At 32.3% G+C, this 19,693-nt stretch overlaps 1 protein-coding gene across 1 annotated transcript in view; it reads left to right on the plus strand.

The window, feature by feature from the left end:
* LOC129905254 (locomotion-related protein Hikaru genki-like) overlaps positions 1 to 5,113 on the plus strand; it is a 508,020-nt gene extending 502,907 nt beyond the window's left edge. The window contains exon 8 of the mRNA XM_055980690.1: positions 44 to 5,113. Coding sequence (XP_055836665.1) covers positions 44 to 959 — 916 coding nt within the window. The 3' untranslated portion in view covers positions 960 to 5,113. The remainder of the gene's footprint in view (positions 1 to 43) is intronic.
* The last annotated feature ends 14,580 nt before the right edge of the window (positions 5,114 to 19,693 follow it).

Here is a 19,693-nt window from a genome sequence, read left to right on the forward strand (position 1 = left end):
AAGTCTCAAGATATTTATGTAAAAAGCTTTGTTTAATTTGCAGGACCTACCCTGAAGGATGGGTCACAGATGCGGATGAAGGTCGAGATTCTAGTTTAGAGTATAGACTAAGCATAATAGAAGCAACAGAAGAAGATTCTGGAATTTTCACCTGCCAAACACCTGCTCGTCATGAGCATTCAATTGAAGTAGTGGTCAAAATAATAACATGTCCTATTATACCGGTTCGACGTGGATTAATCATAAACATTAATGATACTAAAATGGGTTCAAAAGTTAATTTATCATGTGCGAATGGAAACTCATTAATTGGGGCCTCGGAAATTATTTGTCTTCCTAGTGGTAATTGGAGCGCTCCTTTACCAGTTTGTGAGAGTATTGAATGCGGGGATATTAACATGCATATAGAAAATAAAAGCACTCCTCGTGTAGCAGTTTTATCCAGAGAAGTTGGGGGAAGAGCTTCATTTTCTTGCTCCTCGGGGTATGGACTTAGAGGACCAATTGAATCAGTCTGCTTGCCAACGGGCGAATGGGCTCTTCCATTTCCTTCATGCGTTGAAGTACAATGTGATGATCCAGGTGCTCCAGAAAACGGTTATGCCCAAGGTTCTGCTCCTTATAGAGCAGGTGATGTAGTGCAATTGAATTGCAATCCAGAGTTCATGATGCAAGGGCAACCTATCATTGCCTGTCAAGACAGTGGAAGATGGTCAGGCGGATTACCGAAATGTGTCCAGGCATGTTCGTATCCTGGAACTGTAATAAGTGGACGCATGTCTTCAGTTAAATTCTATTATACGATTGGAGAGAGTATTACTTTTTCTTGTGACGTAGGGCTTGAGCTACGAGGTGCAACAATGGTTAAATGCTTAAAAAATGGAAAATGGTCTAATGCAATACCCACGTGTATAAGTTTGGAGGCCATTAATAAAAGCAGAATGATTTTCAAGGACTAAATATTATCACTTAAAATTAAAGAATTTTAAAGTAAAGAAAAATTAAATTTAACTTAACTTAATCCTTATTTAAAAACAACTTGTAAAAAATAGAAAAATCTTTGTAGATCAAAAGTCAAATAATGGATTTAAAAGAATGTGAAGCATGTGCTTCAAGACAAAACATACAAACTTTATGAATTAAAATTGCAGATAAAACATTTTAAAATTAAAGTAAATGTTATTGCTATAAGGTTTATGTAAATTTTCTTCTAATATTAAAAGAAGATTTGAAGATAAAAGCAGCAATTTCACTAACTGAACTATATTTTCAAAACTGGTTCATAGTTTGTAATGCACAATATTGAATCTTTTTCTTTAATTTTGTATAAAGTCATCAAAGTAATCTGTTTCTGTTATAAATTTCGGTGCCTCATAACTCAAATGTGTTCTTATAGTCCTACAGAAGTTTAATACAAAACTTTTTAAAATGTTTTTGTTCTTAATTGCTTATATTAATTTTGGATTCCCAAGTTTCGGTATCTACTTTTTATAATTAGGACAAAGAGTAATAGATGGGAATTATTGCAATGAAAAACTTCTTTAGAGGCAGAAAACTCTTTATCGCTTAAACGTGGTGGAGTTAACCCCTTGTAACCCAACATAGTAAATTTTAAAATTAATAATGTGAATCGAAAGGGCTTTAGCTATAATAAAACACGTATTTTTTTAAAATTCAATAAATTCATTATTTGCTTAGTTATTTCGAAATTTACGCTGTAAAAAAACAGTTTAAATAATTTATTTTTGTATATAAATGCAAAAATTCAAACAAAAAGCTATCTTATATTTATTTTTAGGTGCATTCCTAAAATCCAAAAATAAAACCCGTTAGTTTATGCACGAAAAATATTTTTTCTGAATTTCGTAGTTTTTACATAAATTTGTTTGTTTTCCAAAAAAGCCAAACTTTCATCATTAACTGCCAATTAAAAACTATTGGTGCTATTTATTAGAAATATGGCGCATTATTTCGATAAAGCAATTCTTAAAGATTATGTAAGAAGCTTTAAAAGAATAAAAATATGTTTTTCACAGCTTTTGGGCGATCTTTTTCGGTTTGTTACAGAAATGTCACATGGGGCTACAAGGGGTTAATGTCGCATACGTTACGCAACATATATATCTAATTTATGGAAACTATATGTATTTGTTAAATTGCGACTTGTGGACGCTTCATTACATAGAAGGGATAATGTTCAGGTGAAGTAAAAATTCTGAGAAACTAGATGGCGCTCAACCGATTTCCTTTTGACGTGAATTTAGTTTCCTATAATATATTCCTTTAAATTTCCCTCATCGAACCCATATCCTCTTTTTACTAACTTTATTTAGCTCACTTTCACTTTTATATAACCCATCTTAAAAGTAAGACCTACAAATAAACTCAAAACTCAACCCAATTCTTATACTCGTTTTTTTCTTCTTAACTTGATTTTTTCTATCCGAACCATACCCAAACATTGGTCCATACGAGCCGGATAAAATACAAAAAAAATTAGTGAATTAAGGGGTAATAACACCTTGTAAACAACGAAATCGAGCGCCATTTTCATCAGCGTATAAAACAAAGAAGAAATATTATTTTCTTTTGGTGTTTGTTTAGTTTAATTAAGTAGGTATATTTATATTAATAGGTAACAGAATAGGCTAATGTTAAATTTTGTAGTGATGTGAAATTTTTTAAATGGCGGCGTAGTTCAGGATGATAGCAAAATCCTGTGCTTCCATCGGGCGACCAACTAGCTCCTACAGTTTTGAACCTATCGGGCTGAAATTTTTTGTGTAGCTTAATAACACTATTCCCTAGTACGTAGGATTTTTTTGAAATATTAAAATTTAACGATTTTATGGTCTTTTTTTCACCGAATTTTGTTTTTGGAATAAAATAATTTTTTCAAACTAATGCCATTTTTTTAAAAATCCTACATACTTCACAAGGGAATTATTAAGCTACACAAAAAATTTCAGCCCGATAGGTTCAAAACTGTAGGAGCTAATACTTAATTAATCTAAGCAAACACCAAAAGAAAATAATATTTCTTCTTTGTTTCATACGCTGATGAAAATGACGCTCGATTTCATGGTTTACAAGGTGTTATTACCCCTTAATCAAGCTGAAGTTACTATCACCCAATATCCATCGAAATTACCGTAAAAAAAACCCAAAGATTATCGAGATAAAATTGGATTAGGTACATCTCTACTCTACATCCAACCAATCCAATCAACCCATCGAATCCTCATCTCGTGAACCCTAGGACACAAACACACATAAAAACATCAAACTTGCTATTCATCCCATCGCTCTCAAAAATCACCAAAAACTTAACTCATCCATACAACTACAACGTACCCCAAGAATCGTTTAAAAATGAAACTCTCATCCTCATCACATCATTCAACACACAACATACAAGAAAAAGTTCGATCATAAAAAACCACGATTAAATCTACCCAACGAAGAGAAATTGCACCAAATACATATTTTTTATCACACAACGGCATCATTATCAGCTCAATCACTCTTATCAGCTACATATCAGGTACGTACATTTTATGTAGATGAGTGCATTGTGTAATAAATTTGGTACAGTCTCTTTAATCATAGTATTTCATTAGTCGTCTTTTCATCTCGCGCGCGAAAGTACATTCCTGGCAAAGTGTACTTTCAATTTCATTTTTTAGTGATTATTTCCCATATAAAATGCAAAAATCTATAAAAAAAATTTAAAAAGTCCACTTAAATTTTGTATAAAGTAAGCGTTTTACCCTTTACTACTCGAATTTTTCACGTGCTACAGTCCGTAGAAGATATAAACAATGCCCTTAATCTTATTTAATTGTTAATTAAACAAGTGATTAATTGATTAAAGTTAAAATTATTAGTAAAAAAAAAAAAACAACACAAAAAATCTTTAAATGAATGAAATTTCTATATACGTAAAAATATATAATTTTCCTCAACCCTCAATTGTGATCTCAAGACGCACTTGAATTTAAAGCTACATAAAAAAAAAAGTTCGAAAGTTCTCTCATGTCGCTATTCGATTGATTTCGCATTAAAAATAAAATTTAAAAAAAATCCCCAACGCATCAAAGTTACAAAAAAGTTAAAAACAGGTGTAAAATTAGTCCAGTCATTTTAGATTTGGTTGTATGGAGGTCTGAGAAATAATTCGCAACTGCAATTCGTACTCAAAATATGAAAGTACACTAGTACAGGAACTAAACCCCCCATTTTCCGAACAAATGTCTGGACGACTTTGGCCGCCATTTTGTTTTGAACAGTTTTGCGACTATCGCTTGTAGTTCGGCTAGTTTTGGTCTTAGAGAAAAATGTTATGAGACAAAGTTGTAGCAAATTTTATTTCCCACAAAAAATGTTAAGTAAGTTTTTATTCTAAAACCTACCATTTAGGAGTTATAATGTATTTCGTAAAATGCTATGCTCACTTATTTTTTATATTCACCATAACTTTTTTTTTCAAACTTTTATTAAAAAATTGTTGTTATAAAAGTTAAAGAGCTACTAATTATCTATGTTTGTCTCATACTAAGTTTTTTTGTCCGAGTTGCCGTTTCCTCACTAAAACAAAAATTCAATAAAAAAAAATTTGCAAAAACAGGGTGATTCGAGTAAGTTGAGTTGAGACAAGAAAAAAATCGTACTGGAGGGGGGGTCTATTCCCCCCCATTTAGCCAGAAGGGGAAATTTTCTAAAAATAATGGCTTAATTTGGAAACAAAATTATTAAAAATCAACGGTAACACCTACAATAACCTACAATTTTTGAAAGCTCCTTGTCTGGTAAGGATCGTCTGGTAAAGAAAAAAAAATGATTCATATTTTTCTGAGCAGACAAGATATCTGTATGATTATATTATCTGTGCCTTAAGTTTTCTTAACCGCAGCTGTAGCTGCTGGTTTAAAAAAAAGCGTCCCGTTAGGATTGTTGGTTGAGATCCTTTTTCATTTTCCTGTGTTGCTTTGATTTCAACGTTATATTTCAAATTGGGGAAATAAAAAATAACAATTCAAGCGGTTTTCTACTATCTTAGGTTTCTATGGTTTTTCATATTGACGCACTCTATTATCGACGCACTCTATTATTATTATTAAAAAATACTCTCAAATATGTAAACAAAAAGCATACGATTTAAAAAAGGGTATTTTAAAAAACCTACACACTAATTAAAGTTAGTAACTCCTCAGATCCAAGAAAAAAATCAAAAGTAATTACCCTTTGTCTCCCAAACTCCATGGGGGCACGTATAAATCCCTAATATTTATCATATTTATGTCGCCGCAACAAAGTTGGTTATGTTTATTTTTTACTTTCTCGAAAACTACAAGACATTTTGCAGCGAGTTTTCTGTATTTAATTGAAAACAAATAAGAGAATTGAAATTCGAAAACTAATTTAGAACTTTATCACACACAATTTTGAAAAAAAGTTCGATTTTTTTTTTTATTTTCTTTTCAAAATTTCGATTTTGAAAATTAATTTTTCAAAAACTATTTCATAAAACAGCTTCATTCAAAAACGAAATACAAGACAAAGTTTTTATCTTCACAAAAACTTATAACACGTTATTGTAGGTGTTACCGTTGATTTTTAATAATTTTGTTTCCAAATTAAGCCATTATTTTTAGAAAATTTCCCCTTCTGGCTAAATGGGGGGGAATAGACCCCCCCTCCAGTACGATTTTTTTCTTGTCTCAACTCAACTTACTCGAATCACCCTGTTTTTGCAAATTTTTTTTTTATTGAATTTTTGTTTTAGTGAGGAAACGGCAACTCAGACAAAAAAACTTAGTATGAGACAAACATAGATAATTAGTAGCTCTTTAACTTTTATAACAACAATTTTTTAATAAAAGTTTGAAAAAAAAAGTTATGGTGAATATAAAAAATAAGTGAGCATAGCATTTTACGAAATTCATTATAACTCCTAAATGGTAGGTTTTAGAATAAAAACTTACTTAACATTTTTTGAGGGAAATAAAATTTGCTACAACTTTGTCTCATAACATTTTTCTCTAAGACCAAAACTAGCCGAACTACAAGCGATAGTCGCAAAACTGTTCAAAACAAAATGGCGGCCAAAGTCGTCCAGACATTTGTTCGGAAAATGGGGGGTTTAGTTCCTGTACTAGTGTACTTTCATATTTTGAGTACAAATTGCAGTTGCGAATTATTTCTCAGCAAAAGTATAACTTGACTGGACTAAATTGCATATAATGCTTTAAGTCCCAATTCAATTCTATTTCCCTTAATTCATTAAAAAAATATCTATATACATATACAATATACATGCACAGGCACACATATAGGTACACTCGAATTCCAAATCACAAAAGTTAAAAAAGTGTAGAATTGCATATAGTTCCTTTTACTCCCAATTGAATTATATTTCCCTCAATAAATTAAATAAAATACATATATACGCTCAAGCACACATATATAAGTTAAAAAAAAAATCTTTTAAATGAAATAAACCCGCCACACAGTGGTCGATTTTGAGTTACTAGGTGGACTTAATTCTTTTGTATGTCTTATTGGCTTTGAATATTATTTTTAATGTGATAACGTCTTAAAAATCGATGAACCCTGGTCTCCCGTTCTTCCCGTGCCTGTTTGCAGTTTTTTCACATTGACTGCTATATTCATTATCAATGTGCAGCTTTAACTATTACACTGGTTTACAAGGATTTTGTTGCCAAAACAAAAATATACTTTTCTGAAGGTTTTCGGTGTCCTGAACTCGAATCCGAAGTTAAAAAAAATTAATCAGCTCCCGTTTTTGAAATATTACCGTTAGAAGATGCAAAAAAACTATTTTTGTTTGGGTATTTCGGACCTTATTCTTTTATATAAGGAAAATTGTTTGAACATATTTAGTAACGTTTTCTATAAGAACTATTTTCCATCTTTCAATGCCTGTATAAATCTTTCTGATGTCTTTTTTATTGCCCGAGATATCTTTAATGGGAAATAATATTTCTTTTTCCCAAATTTTTGACAGTTTTCGAGCCCTTTTGACCGTTTTTTATTTATATCTTTTTCGTTTTGATAGTTCTATTAATCAAATTAACATGAAATATAAATAAAAGCCAGGACTATATTTGTGCAAAATTTCAATAATTTGCATAGTCACATTTTTGAGATAACGGTAAAAAGATGGTCTTTTTTTTGATGCGTAATATCTTTTTACATAGAGCATTTATAAATTTGATTTATTTTTATTTTGAAAAGAGATAATATAACCTTTCATTTCATATATCACACATAACAGTTCATGCTCTACAAGCTAGACAATCTTGAACAATGTCCTTCCGTAAAAAAAATGGTCACCTTAAAAAGAGCGGATTAGTACCTGAAAGAGACGAAAAAAATAGTTTGCGGCGGTTTTCGGCATTTAATTTTAGCATCAAATTAAAGGTAATGATTCAAACTACAAAATATAAAAAATTCACGATGGCACTCTTCGGCACTTTTTTTTAATCGTGCAAGAAGTAAAAAACAAACATCTGAAAACTATCAAAAAAATGCCTTACAACATTCGGTTAATAGAAATAGAATCCGACTTTTTTTTACAAAAATAAATTGAATTTAAAAATACATACCACTAGCATTTTCTGACATTTTTTTATTCAACTCAATTACTCACTTTTATTATAAACTATCACTTTGTAAACACTTGTTAACTAGTGGACGTTAAAATAGAGAGTGAGCAAATCATAAATGATTACATTGAGATGCTTCCCATGAATAAAATAACGGAATCAAAAAATTATTTTTGTTGTTTTTTGGTGTTTAAGAATATTTACTTTCGGCCTAACGGTATTTTTTATGCTGACAACAACTTCTTTTTTCGACTTTTGACCAGCTATGATGCACTGAATCGACCAGTGTGCGCCACTTAAATTGGAATACTCTTAAGTGCATCATTTAAATTTGGAAACCAAACACAAAAATAATAAATTAATCTACAGGTGTCTTGTTTTACCATTCTGTTTTAAAGATACTTTACCCTTTCGATCAACATCATTCATACGCTATAAAATCAATCTTTTCTTTTCCTTCGATCATTTTCATAAAATCATATTGTTGTTTAAGTGAATTTAAAACCTTTTCGCTCTCGACGATTTTATTCTTTCTTCCGACCAACTCGTTGAATTCACTTCAGATTTTAAAAACAAACCTTCAACTGATTTTACTACTAGCTCTTAAGAAGCTTATAAAGTTGAGCTTAACAATCTATGGATTGAAGTTAAAAAAGTTATGCATTTTGTATTCGATCTAATGAATGTACAGAAGACGAAGCTCAATTGACATCAATAAAAGCCAAATATAAAGCAGCCTCCGATACTTTCGTGAATTGTTTAAGTTCTATAATTGATCTCACACAAAAGATATCGATGATTTTAGAAGATAATTCTGTAGGTAAAACATCTAAATCTAATCATAAGGATATGAATTTAGATCAGGATTTATATAAGTCGCGAAGTGAAATGCTTTGTTTAAAGGCAGGGGCGTACACTCCCTTGGGGCAAGCGGGGCGACGCCCCGGGGCCCCCGACTGACCTTAGGGCTCCACTGAAGACAATGCAGAGAAGGAAACTGTTAGCATAAATTGAGTTACGAAGTAAATTAAAATGAGTTTGAATCACTTCGGATACAAGGGAGACAAATTATGTCATTCAGTGTAATGTATAATGTAGCCACATAATATATATTGATTTGATAAAAAGGTTACCCCAGGGGTTCCAAAAGGAAATAAACTGCTTTTTTAAAAGAAAAATTATAATTTTATCTTAGGGCCCCAAAAAATATTACTTGAAAAATCTTTGCAACCACAAATAATACATTAGGGGCCCCAAAAAAGCAAAAAACAACTTCAAGCCAGGGCCCTGCAGGGACCTCAAATGCCTTTACTTCAGTACTTTAAAAAAAATTAAGTTAAAAAAAATTGTTTTTTTTTTGCCCCAACATAAATAGGTACATCAGGGCACAAAACTAAATGCACAAACGGAATGCCACCGAATATTACATCAGATTAGAGGCTTCAATACCTATTAATTCTTGGCTCCAAAAAAATTATATTATATTTTAGGGGCCTCTAAGCACTTAATTTTGATAATTTTGAGGCCCCAAAAATTATTTTTCAGGGGCCCCAAAAGAAATAAACTATGTTTGATGATGGAAAATCAAATGTGTACACATTACTTTAGAACAGAGACCCCAAGAACTATCAATTCTAAGCTAAAAAAATTTTATTTTAGGGGTCACTTAATATTTAATTTTAGTTTTTCAGGGGCCCCAAAATAAAAAAAATATGTCTGATGATGGAAACTCAAATATGTATTTATTACTCAGAACAGAGGCCCCAAGAACTATCAATTCTAAGCTTCAAAAATTTTTATTTTAGGGGCCGCTAAATATTTAATTTTGAGGGCCCCAAAATGAATTTTTCAGGGGCCCAACAATAAAAAAAATTATGTTTGATGATGGAAAATCAAATATGTACATGTACATATTACTTCGGAACAGAGGCCCCAAGAACTATCAATTCTAAGCTAAAAAAGTGCAAAGTGCATTACGAACATATTAAAACATTAAAATAAACCTAAAAATGTATAAGCCATACAAAAAAAAATGTATGGCGTACACGTACTTTTTTTGTATCTAACGGGCCCCCAAATATGAAAGGGGCCCCAAAATTTAGTCTTGCCCCGGGGCCCCGACGACTCAACGTACGCCACTGTTAAAAGGTCCCTCCGTGTGACACCGACATTTTTTATGGAAGTTATACGCAGTATACGTGAATCATCCTAAACCTGGTGCAGTGCAAAAATTATACCATCTGCGAATGAAAACTCGAGGTGAAGCAAACAATATAGTTTGTAAATTTCCACTCACGGATGAAAGTTTTAAACTCGCCTGGGAAGCCCTAAAGGATAGTTATGAAAAAAAAAACGTATTCTACACTTAGGAGCAAAAAAACGGAATCAAATAAATTATATTATATTAAAAACAAAAATTGCCATGGATAAAATATTTTTATTCAAAGTCTCATGGTCTCATTTTAAAGCTTGTATTTTTTACTTTGAATTGTTGGTAAAAACATAAAAATGCATACCATAGTGTTACCGCTATCTGTCAATAAATTGCACTTCATTTTTGTCTTAATGTTAAATTTTCCAGATACTCTCTGTTTCAATTTCAGTCTTTTTTTTCCAACGATAGTATTAGCGTTGTCTGTCAATGAATTGCACTTAATTTTTTTTAAATGTTAAATTTTCCAGATAGTTTGTGTTTTAATTTCAGTTTTTTTTTTCGTACATACATCATTTATGTTGGATGGATGGAACCAACTAACGGATTTTTGAGTTCTTAGCATTGACTTAAAGCTTTTGTTTCAAGCTTTTCAATGGTACCATTAACATTCATGTATGTCGATTACTTCACGACCAATTATCGTTTTTACAGAATGCAAAATTTGATTCCATTTTTTTGCTCCTAAGTATAGTAAATAGCCAGCTTAAAAAATTATTTAATTTACCACACATTTCTCAAGAATCAAGTGAAGGTGTTAAGAGCATTCAAAGAGAAATTAACGATTCTCCTTCTGCACTCAAAGCTCAAAACGTAAACACTTCAAATTGGGATTCCATTTTTGTTTACTCTTGCTAAAGTCGACTTCCCGACATTACTCTTTCCTTATGGCAACAATCAATTAAAAACCCCAGAAATATTCCAACATGGTCCGAAATGGACATCTTTTTAACAAATCGTTATCAAGTTCTAGAAACCGTTTCGGATATTCGTCTGAAACCCAAAACTAAATCTTCTTTTAATAAACCTCATGAATATTATTTACAAGCACATTCATCTCAGCCATCTCGTGACAAACCTCACCAAACTTATCATAATAAGCAAATTAACTTTACATGCAAAATTTGCAATGAAAACCATACACTACGATTTTGTAACAAGTTTTTACATATGACTACTGAGGAACGAATTAAAGCCGTAAAATCTTATAACTACTGCTCAAACTGTCTAGCAACTTCTCACCTTGAAAAAGATTGTAAGAGTTCTTATACATGTATCCAATGTAAAGGGCGTCATCATTCTCTTCTTCACGTTTTACCCATAACTCAATCGCACTCAACAAATTTTTATCAAAGTTCAGAACCCATTCCAACTTTTGATTCCTCGAATATACAGTCCACTCAACCCCAAGTTTCTGAAGCATCGCGTTTACAATCTTATCATAGCAGCAATTTATCTCGAGTTTTATTAGCTACTTCGTTAGTTACTCTAGAACATCGAGGTATAGAGTTTACTCTTCGTGCACTTTTAGACCCAGGGTCTGGAGTGTCCTTTATTTCCCATGAAGTACAGAAACAACTTCATCTTTCGGTCAAACCGATTCAAGCTCAGATATCCGGAATAAATAATGTTGTAACTGCTAACTAGAGTGAAATTTGGTCGGGGGAACCCCATAAAATGTTCCGCCTTTGCAGATTTTTAGATAGCCAAAATTTCAGCTCGATTGGATAACTGTAAATGGTGCCGACACTCGCTCAAAGTATCAAAAATCTCTGTTTTTTCACTGTTTTTCGAAGAAAATTAGCTCTAGTCCCCAAACAGATCGGGTTATTTTCACTTTTTATATATTTAATTAAAGGTAGTGTTGCTACACATAATTCAGATGCTAAATTTGTTTAGTTTTACCAAAAAAGAAAAATTTTGTCATCAATTTAAATTTTCAGTACTTACCTCAAAAAGAGCTGAAGGGCAAACTCGATTTAAAATGAAACTTTTTTTTTAAACTGTTTTATTTTAAAAAACGAAACATTTAACAGAATTCTAAGGCTGTGTGTGAATTGCGTTAAATAGTTAACACTGTGTAAAATTTTTGACACTATTGAGGTGAACAAAAAAATTTCAGCTGTATGGCTTATTGTTTAATATTTTTCTCTGCCTCTTTTCTGCTATGAAACTCCTTTTTAATAAAAAAAAAAAAAACAAAACAAAACCATCTGCAAAAAAAATTTAACTCAAATTTAACCAGGTCCCAGAGCCCAATAAATTTTTAACAGCTGAAAATTTTTTATTCACCTCAACAGTGTCAAATATTTTACACTATGTGAACTATTTTACGCAATTCACACACGGCCTAAAAAACAAAAAAAAATAACATCGTGTTACATTTCTTATACATAATTAATGAAGTAAATACTAAAAAAAATTAATCAACAGATTTACAAAGTAGTTTTGGAAGCATCAGGATACAATTTTCGGCACTCACTGACTACTTGAAGTACATATTGTTTTTGTTCCTCATCTTTAGTTAAAAGGTTATTAAAATCCGTTATTAATTTGACTCCTCTTTCTGTCATGTCATTTACGACTTTAAGTGATTGCACTTTTTTAAAGCCTTCTTTAAAATGCGGGTTTTCGGGCCAAAGATTTGGAGGTTCTTTGAGAAAACTTGTGTCTATTTTCAATCGGCTGAAAAAGTTCAATGTTTCTTTGTTCACAATATTTTTTAACCCTGCTGTGACAAATTGTTCATCTTCATGTGTCTGTAGCTTTGGATTTACTATTCTGTTGGTTTCCGTTTCACTGGTTTTCAAAATTATGTTGGCCGTTTCTAATTTTGTTCGCCATCTGGTAAAGTAAGGTCAAAGAACGCCAGACCTGCCTGCTCTGAACTCAAATACCATAAATGTTTTGAGAATTTAGCAAGAGCCTTCTCTGAAATATCTTTGTCTATCTTGCGTTATTCAATGCAATTACGCAAAAGATCAAGATCTTGTTTAGGAGCCAGATAAGCTCTTGGGGCAATTAACCAAGCAAAAGTTTTTTCTTGTTGAATGTAAGTTTGATTTTGAAACTACAAAGTCAATTGGATTTTGCCCTAGTGCTTCTATTGTAGCTATAATTATGCGAGAAGCATTTCTATCAGATGCCTTACATCGATCCAATAACATACCTCATACTTTTGCTACCCGAGGGCCCAGAGATAGAGAAACATCCATTCTATCCCTATCCGCAGAATAAAACAGTTAAAAAAAAGTTTAATTTTAAATCGAGTTTGCACTTCAGCTCTTTTTGTGGTAAGTACTGAAAATTTAAATTGATGACAATATTTTTCTTTTTTAGTAAAACTAAACAAATTAAGCATCTGAATTATGTGTAACAACACTACCTTTAATTAAATATATAAAAAGTGAAAATAACCCGATCTGTTTGGGAGCTAGAGCTAATTTTCTTCGAAAAACAGTGAAAAAACAGAGATTTTTGATACTTTGAGCGAGTGTCGGCACCATTTAGAGTTATCCAATCGAGCTGAAATTTTGGCTATCTAAAAATCTGGAAAGGCGGAACATTTTATGGGGTTCCCCCGAAAAAAATTCGACAACAAATTTTTTCTATGGGAGTTGCGGTCACTCTACTGCTAACTCTTCGCAACTTTGTACTCTTCAACTTAAATCTAATCGAAATCCAGAAAGTATACTGAATGTTAATGCTACGTCGAATTACCAACGTGCTACATAAATCTAAAAGAAATATCCCAAACCATAGATTTTCCATTAGCAGATCCCAACTTCCACCATAGTTCTAAAGTGGACCTTGTTCTTGGCGCTGATATATACCCGTCTCTTATTCGAGAAGGTTTGAAACAAAACATTCTTGGTTCTTTGGTACCACAAGATACAATTTTCGGATGGGTGCTATCAGGACCTCTTTTGCCACAACCCATAAACTGCTTCTCGACTTTTCTTTCTCATGCTAATAGAATCTCCATAGATCAAGAAATTTCAAAATTTTTGGAAATCGAAGAAATTTTGGAACGGTTATTATCCCCTGAAGATGAAATTTGTGAGAGGTTATTTTCTAATCCATAAGCCGCAATGCTGATGGTCGCTACATATGCAAGCTCCCCTTCAGAGATGAAGTTTCTACTTTAGGCTTCTCTAGAGAAACAACATTGAAAAAAATACATCCGCAACGAAAATTCATTATCTAAGAATCCAGAATTTCACACCGAATATAATCAGGTTCTTGAAGAATATATATGAAGAAGGTTAACCCATATGAAATTCTAAAGGAAAACGACATTCGGTCATACTATTTACCACATCACGCCGTGATAAAGCCTGAGAGCACCACAACGAAAACTCGCGTTGTATTTAACGCATCCTACCCAACTACAAATGGTAAAAGCTTAAATGATATACTCTTCACTGGCCCTTGCTTGCAATCAGATCTTATCTCATTGATACTCAACTGGCGTTTTTACAAGTATGTGTTCAATGCAGACATTACAAAAATGTATCGGCAGATTTATGTTCATAAAGAACACACCCCATTTCAAAGAATCCTCTTTCGAAATTCCCTCAGTGAACCCATTGCACAGTGGGTACCCTCCCATACAAAGTGCGGTCAAAAATATAATGACCATTTTTTTTTTAATGAAACGCCTGTATTATCATTTAATATGATTTATTATTGCAAAAAAATGCATCAAGTCAGTTTTTTAAATTTTTCGTTATCTTGAAGAAAAATAAAAAAAGTTGAAAAAAATTTTTTTTTTATTAAAAAAAATTGTTAATGTCGGAAATGGAACCTAACTGTCAGTCGAGCACCTTACCCCTACCCTCTAGTTCAGTCTTTTATAAAAATAATAGTGCAAAAGGAATTTTTTTAGTTTTACGTTGTAATTTTTTTTCTCCGTGTAACGTCATTTAAACGGGAGCGTATCGGAATCCCGCTTTTTAAAATCCCGTTTTTCGAAAATCCCGAAAAAAAAGTTTCAAAATCCCGTTTACTAAAATACCGCTTTTTTAAATCCCGTTTTCTGAAATCCCGCATTTTAAAATCACGTCAAATCCCGAAAATCCCGATTTTTTTTACAAAATACTTGCTTAATTCACAAATAAAAAAATCATGAGAAATAGACAAAAAATTAGTAATCCTTCAACTAGTGTAATCCTTCAATTAGTGTACCTTCAACACATTATGAAAACGGTATTTCTTTTATAAAAACATAAAATGATTAAACCCTTAAATTGAGTTCACAAGTAAAAGAAATTTCATTTATTTAAATATCAAAATTGTTGAAATGCATCCAAATATAAGTTGAAATATATTTAAATGAAATTTCTTTTGATTATGTAGTGTGTACTTAATTTAAGGTGTTGTGATCATTTTATGTTATTATTAATCTATGGGATTATCACGATTTAATTGTTCTTCTGAAACTTTAAAGTAAATATTAGTTTGTTAATTGATTTCTTTTTAGTATCACATTCCTTACTTTTTCTTAGTTTTGAATATATTATGTTTTTTGTTAAAGGTTTTAATTAAATGCGTTTAGAACAATGTCTAATTTTTTTATTTGTTTTAGTATCCCGATTTTGCAAGCAAAACTAGTTATTTTATTTTAAAAAATCGCGTGATTTTTTAAAATAAAACAACTAGTTTTGCTTGCAAAATCGGGATAATAAAAAAACGGGATTATAAAAATGGGGATTTTAAAAAGCGGGATAATGAAAAACGGGATTTTAAAAAACGGGAATATAAAAAACGGGATATCGAACCCAACCGCATTTAAACGTGTATTACTCGAAAAGGGGAAAAAGGGGAAAAACGGCGCTATTATTTCTAAAGGTAGGACAGTATATTCTTCATTTGAGAGCTAAAATTTTAGAGGGCACTCGAAGGCAAACCAACTAAATCTACAATTAAATGAAAACTAAGCTAAATAAAAATGATTACATTACATTACAATTAGCCTTAATGTTATTTAACAATATAATTTATGTTTTTAGGAAGTATTAACCTTCTCGTTTAAAATCCATAACAATTTAATACTATTCACATTTATTTAACACCCGCTATAACTATCGCAAGTTCACACCTTATAACTGCAGCGATAAGAAAACTGTACCTTTTTTATATACCGACTTTGAATGGCTATTAAGAAATGAAAAAAGGTGTAACCGTCAAACTTTTTTTGGTTTTGGTTCGATGGGAGATTGTAGAACGTTGTTTAATCATTGGATTTTAAAAAACTGACATTTACTTTTTCTATTTTTGACCTATGGCGGTACCCACTGTGCTTTGGTGACTACGAACTTCACACCGTCACATTTGGTGTAAATTGTGCACCATATTAACCGATACGAATTCTAAAGCAATTAGCTGATGATATTAAAATGCAGTTCCCTTTAGCCTCAGAAATCATACGAAACGAGGACTATGTTGACGATATTCTTTCCGGTTCCCATGACATTGAAACAGCAAAACGCGGTCAGCTAGAATTAGTAGCAGCTTTAAGTTCAGCTGGTTTTAGTCTTCGGAAGTGGACTTCAAACTGTTTTGAACTCTTAAATTCGTTCCCTTCATCTGACCTTTTAAATCAAGAATTTTTAAGACTCGAAGAAAAATCTTGCGCTAAGATGTTAGGCATCCAATGGAATGCAACGAATGATAATTTTGAATTTTCCCTCGATTTTGCAATCGAAGAAACAGAAACATTGCAAGCCACAAAAAGAAAGGCTCTTTCGAAAACTGCGAAACTTTTTGACCCTGCTGGCTGGCTTGCTCCAGTTATAATTACAGCGAAGATTATTATGCAGCAGATTTGGCGTGATGACACGTTCTGGGACGCGCTACTAAAGCCTCTAACGTGCCAGAGTTGGAAGAAATTTCTAGCCACACTTCCTGACATTCGCAATGTTCAGGTTCCCAGATGGATTGGATATGATCCTTCAGTTTCCTTTCAGATACATGCTTTCTGTGATTCTTCCGAGTGCGCCTACAACTGTGCCGCATTATATATCCGCGTTAAACACAGAGACAACACATTTTCTTCTCATCTTCTCTGTGCCAAAACAAAAGTCGCCCCTGTAAAGCAAATTACCTTGCCTAGTTTAGAACTTTGTGCATCCCTATTGCTCTCAAAACTTATAAAGAAAATAGTCCCTCAACTCAAATACACAATCGAAAATATGTTCCTTTGGACAGACAGCTCTATCGTTCTCGCATGGTTGAAGAAACCACCTCATGCTTGGAAAACTTTCGTGGGAAACAGAGTTTCACAAATCACTCAAAATGTTGGTAACACTGTATGGCAACATGTCCCGACTACAGATAACCCAGCAGACCTTGCAACCAGAGGCTTAACACCCTTTAAACTTCAAAATAAGCAACTTTGGTGGCATAGTCCTGCTTGGTTATAGCAACCAGAAAATACATGGCCTAATTCGATTCCAAACACTTACAATGAAGATGACTTAGAAGCTCGTCCATTTCAGTCTTATGCTACTATACTTTTTCCAGATATAGAAGGAATTCTAAGAAGATTTTCCTCTTGGACTCGAATGATACGCGTTATGTGTTACGTTCTTAGGTTTACTCGAAATTGTAGATCCGAAATGATGCGAAATAAACACTCTGATTTTTCACTTTCTCGACAAGAAATTTTAAACACAAAATCTGAAATAATTTGTTTGGTTCAAAAACTTTATTTTCCCAACGAATATTCAGCCCTATCGCAAAAAAAACCATTCCAAAGAAAAGTAATTGAGAGTTAATGGAAGACTCGCTTCCTCTACTCTTTCATTCAACGAAAGATTTCCCATAATATTGCCATATTATGGTACTTTTACAAGACTTTATGTGAACTTCGTTCATGAAGTCACATTGCACGGTGTGCCCTCTTATAGGCACAATACTTTTAGAATTAAGAAGCGCGAGATAATTAATTTTAGATATAAAACAATCTTTATTAAATTATTAATTAGTTCTTAAGTTCTAAGTTAGTTTTAAGTTTTAGTTTCTAGTTTTAAGTTTTAGATTTAAGATAGCTTTTAGTTTTAGATTTAAGTTTCTAGCGCACAAGAAAAAGGCAACTTGCCAAAGCCACAATGAATGAAAGAATAATTGAAAAGGAAATGCTATGGCTGTCACATTTCACGTACAGTTTAAAGTGAAAATGTGTATGCATTTTATGTACACTTCGAAATGAATTATTAGGCAGGGATGTAGTGTGTTTACACGCAAGGTAAAAATGCCGTATAGACACGCTACATCACTCCCCGCCGTACAAAAGTTTACATTAAGTAAAAATTGAAGTTATTTATATAATGCAAATGTGGCTATTTTATAACTGATAATATTCGTAAAATTTACATTTAAAAGTTTTACTGATACAATACTTTTTTCAAATTATATAATTGTAAAGTTTTCATTTTTAATTTTTTTTGTTTTTCAGATTCATTACAGTTTTAGTATTTTTAAATTTTCTTGTACATTGTTTATTTTTATTTTGTTTGTACAGTGAGTTTTTTGGCAGAGGGCCTTAATATTTTGACTTTGTTTATTAAATTTTGGTTTAAGAATTACATAATTGATTGAACAATAAATTCATTAGTAATCATAATTGAAAAATCTGAAATAATTTTTATTTTTATTTTTTTTTTTTTTTTTTTTGAAAAATTTAATGCAAATTGAAAGTGACATGTTTGGTTTTTGGCTGAGGATCACTGTCTTTTGCGTAAAAAGCTGGTTTTATTCGGTCAATAGATATAATTTGCTCTTTATTATCTATGAGCACTGAAAAAGTTTTTTCAAAACGATTAATAATTTCGAATGGGCCTTTATACGGTGGGTTTAGACTTCCGCGATTCACCTCCTCTCGAACGAAAACATATTTGCAAGTTTTTAAATCTTTTGGAACGAAAATGTATTTTTGCTCGCGATTTCTACTAGAACATGGCCGAGTTTGCGATATGGCTTGAGTAATTTCTTTAGCTGTTGTTGAATTCAAAATCGGATTTAACGGTTTGGGTTCAATTAATTCAGCTGGCAAACGTAAATTTTGACCGTACAAAAGTTGAGCGGGAGTTACATTTATGTCGTCGATTATTGTAGAACGAATACCGAGAAGAGTCCAAGGTAAGTTGGAATACCAATTTTGTTTATCTTCATGAGCGCGAAGAGATTCTTTAAGTTGTCGGTGAAACCGTTCTACTGATCCGTTCGCTTGAGGATGGTATGTTGTTGTTCTGATCCGTTTTGTTCCGAGGGTTTCTGAGATTTGTTTGAAAAGACTTGACTCGAATTGAGTTCCTTGATCAGTCGTGATCGTTTGAGGTACTCCAAATCTTGAAACCCAGTTTTGAACAAAAGCAGAAACAACAGTGGGAGCGTTCATATTTTTCAGCGGAATGGCCTCAGGCCAAGAAGAAAATCGATCTTTGATGGTAAGCAAATAAGTAAAACCTTGAGATGGTGGTAATGGACCAACGAGATCCATATGGATGTGAGAAAATCGACCTTCTGGAACTGGAAAATTTCCGTGCTTTGACGTAGTGTGCCTTGAAATTTTTGACTTTTGACAAGAAATACAACTTTTTGTCCATCTATTTACATCACTGTTCATTTTAGGCCAAAAGTATTTTGCCGTAATTATTTTACGCATTGCCTTTGAACCTGGATGTGAAAGTTTGTGATGATTGTCAAAAATTGTTCGTCGAAAAATTTCGGGCACATACGGACGAGTTTTTCCAGTCGAAGTTTCACACCATATTTCGACGTCATTTATTGGAATGTGAATTTTTTCTAATTTGTAAGATCTTTTCGAAAGTTTTAAAATTGACTTGAGCTC

The sequence above is a fragment of the Episyrphus balteatus genome, chromosome 1 (genome assembly GCF_945859705.1).
Source record: "Episyrphus balteatus chromosome 1, idEpiBalt1.1, whole genome shotgun sequence".
NCBI classification, from domain to species: domain Eukaryota; kingdom Metazoa; phylum Arthropoda; class Insecta; order Diptera; family Syrphidae; genus Episyrphus; species Episyrphus balteatus.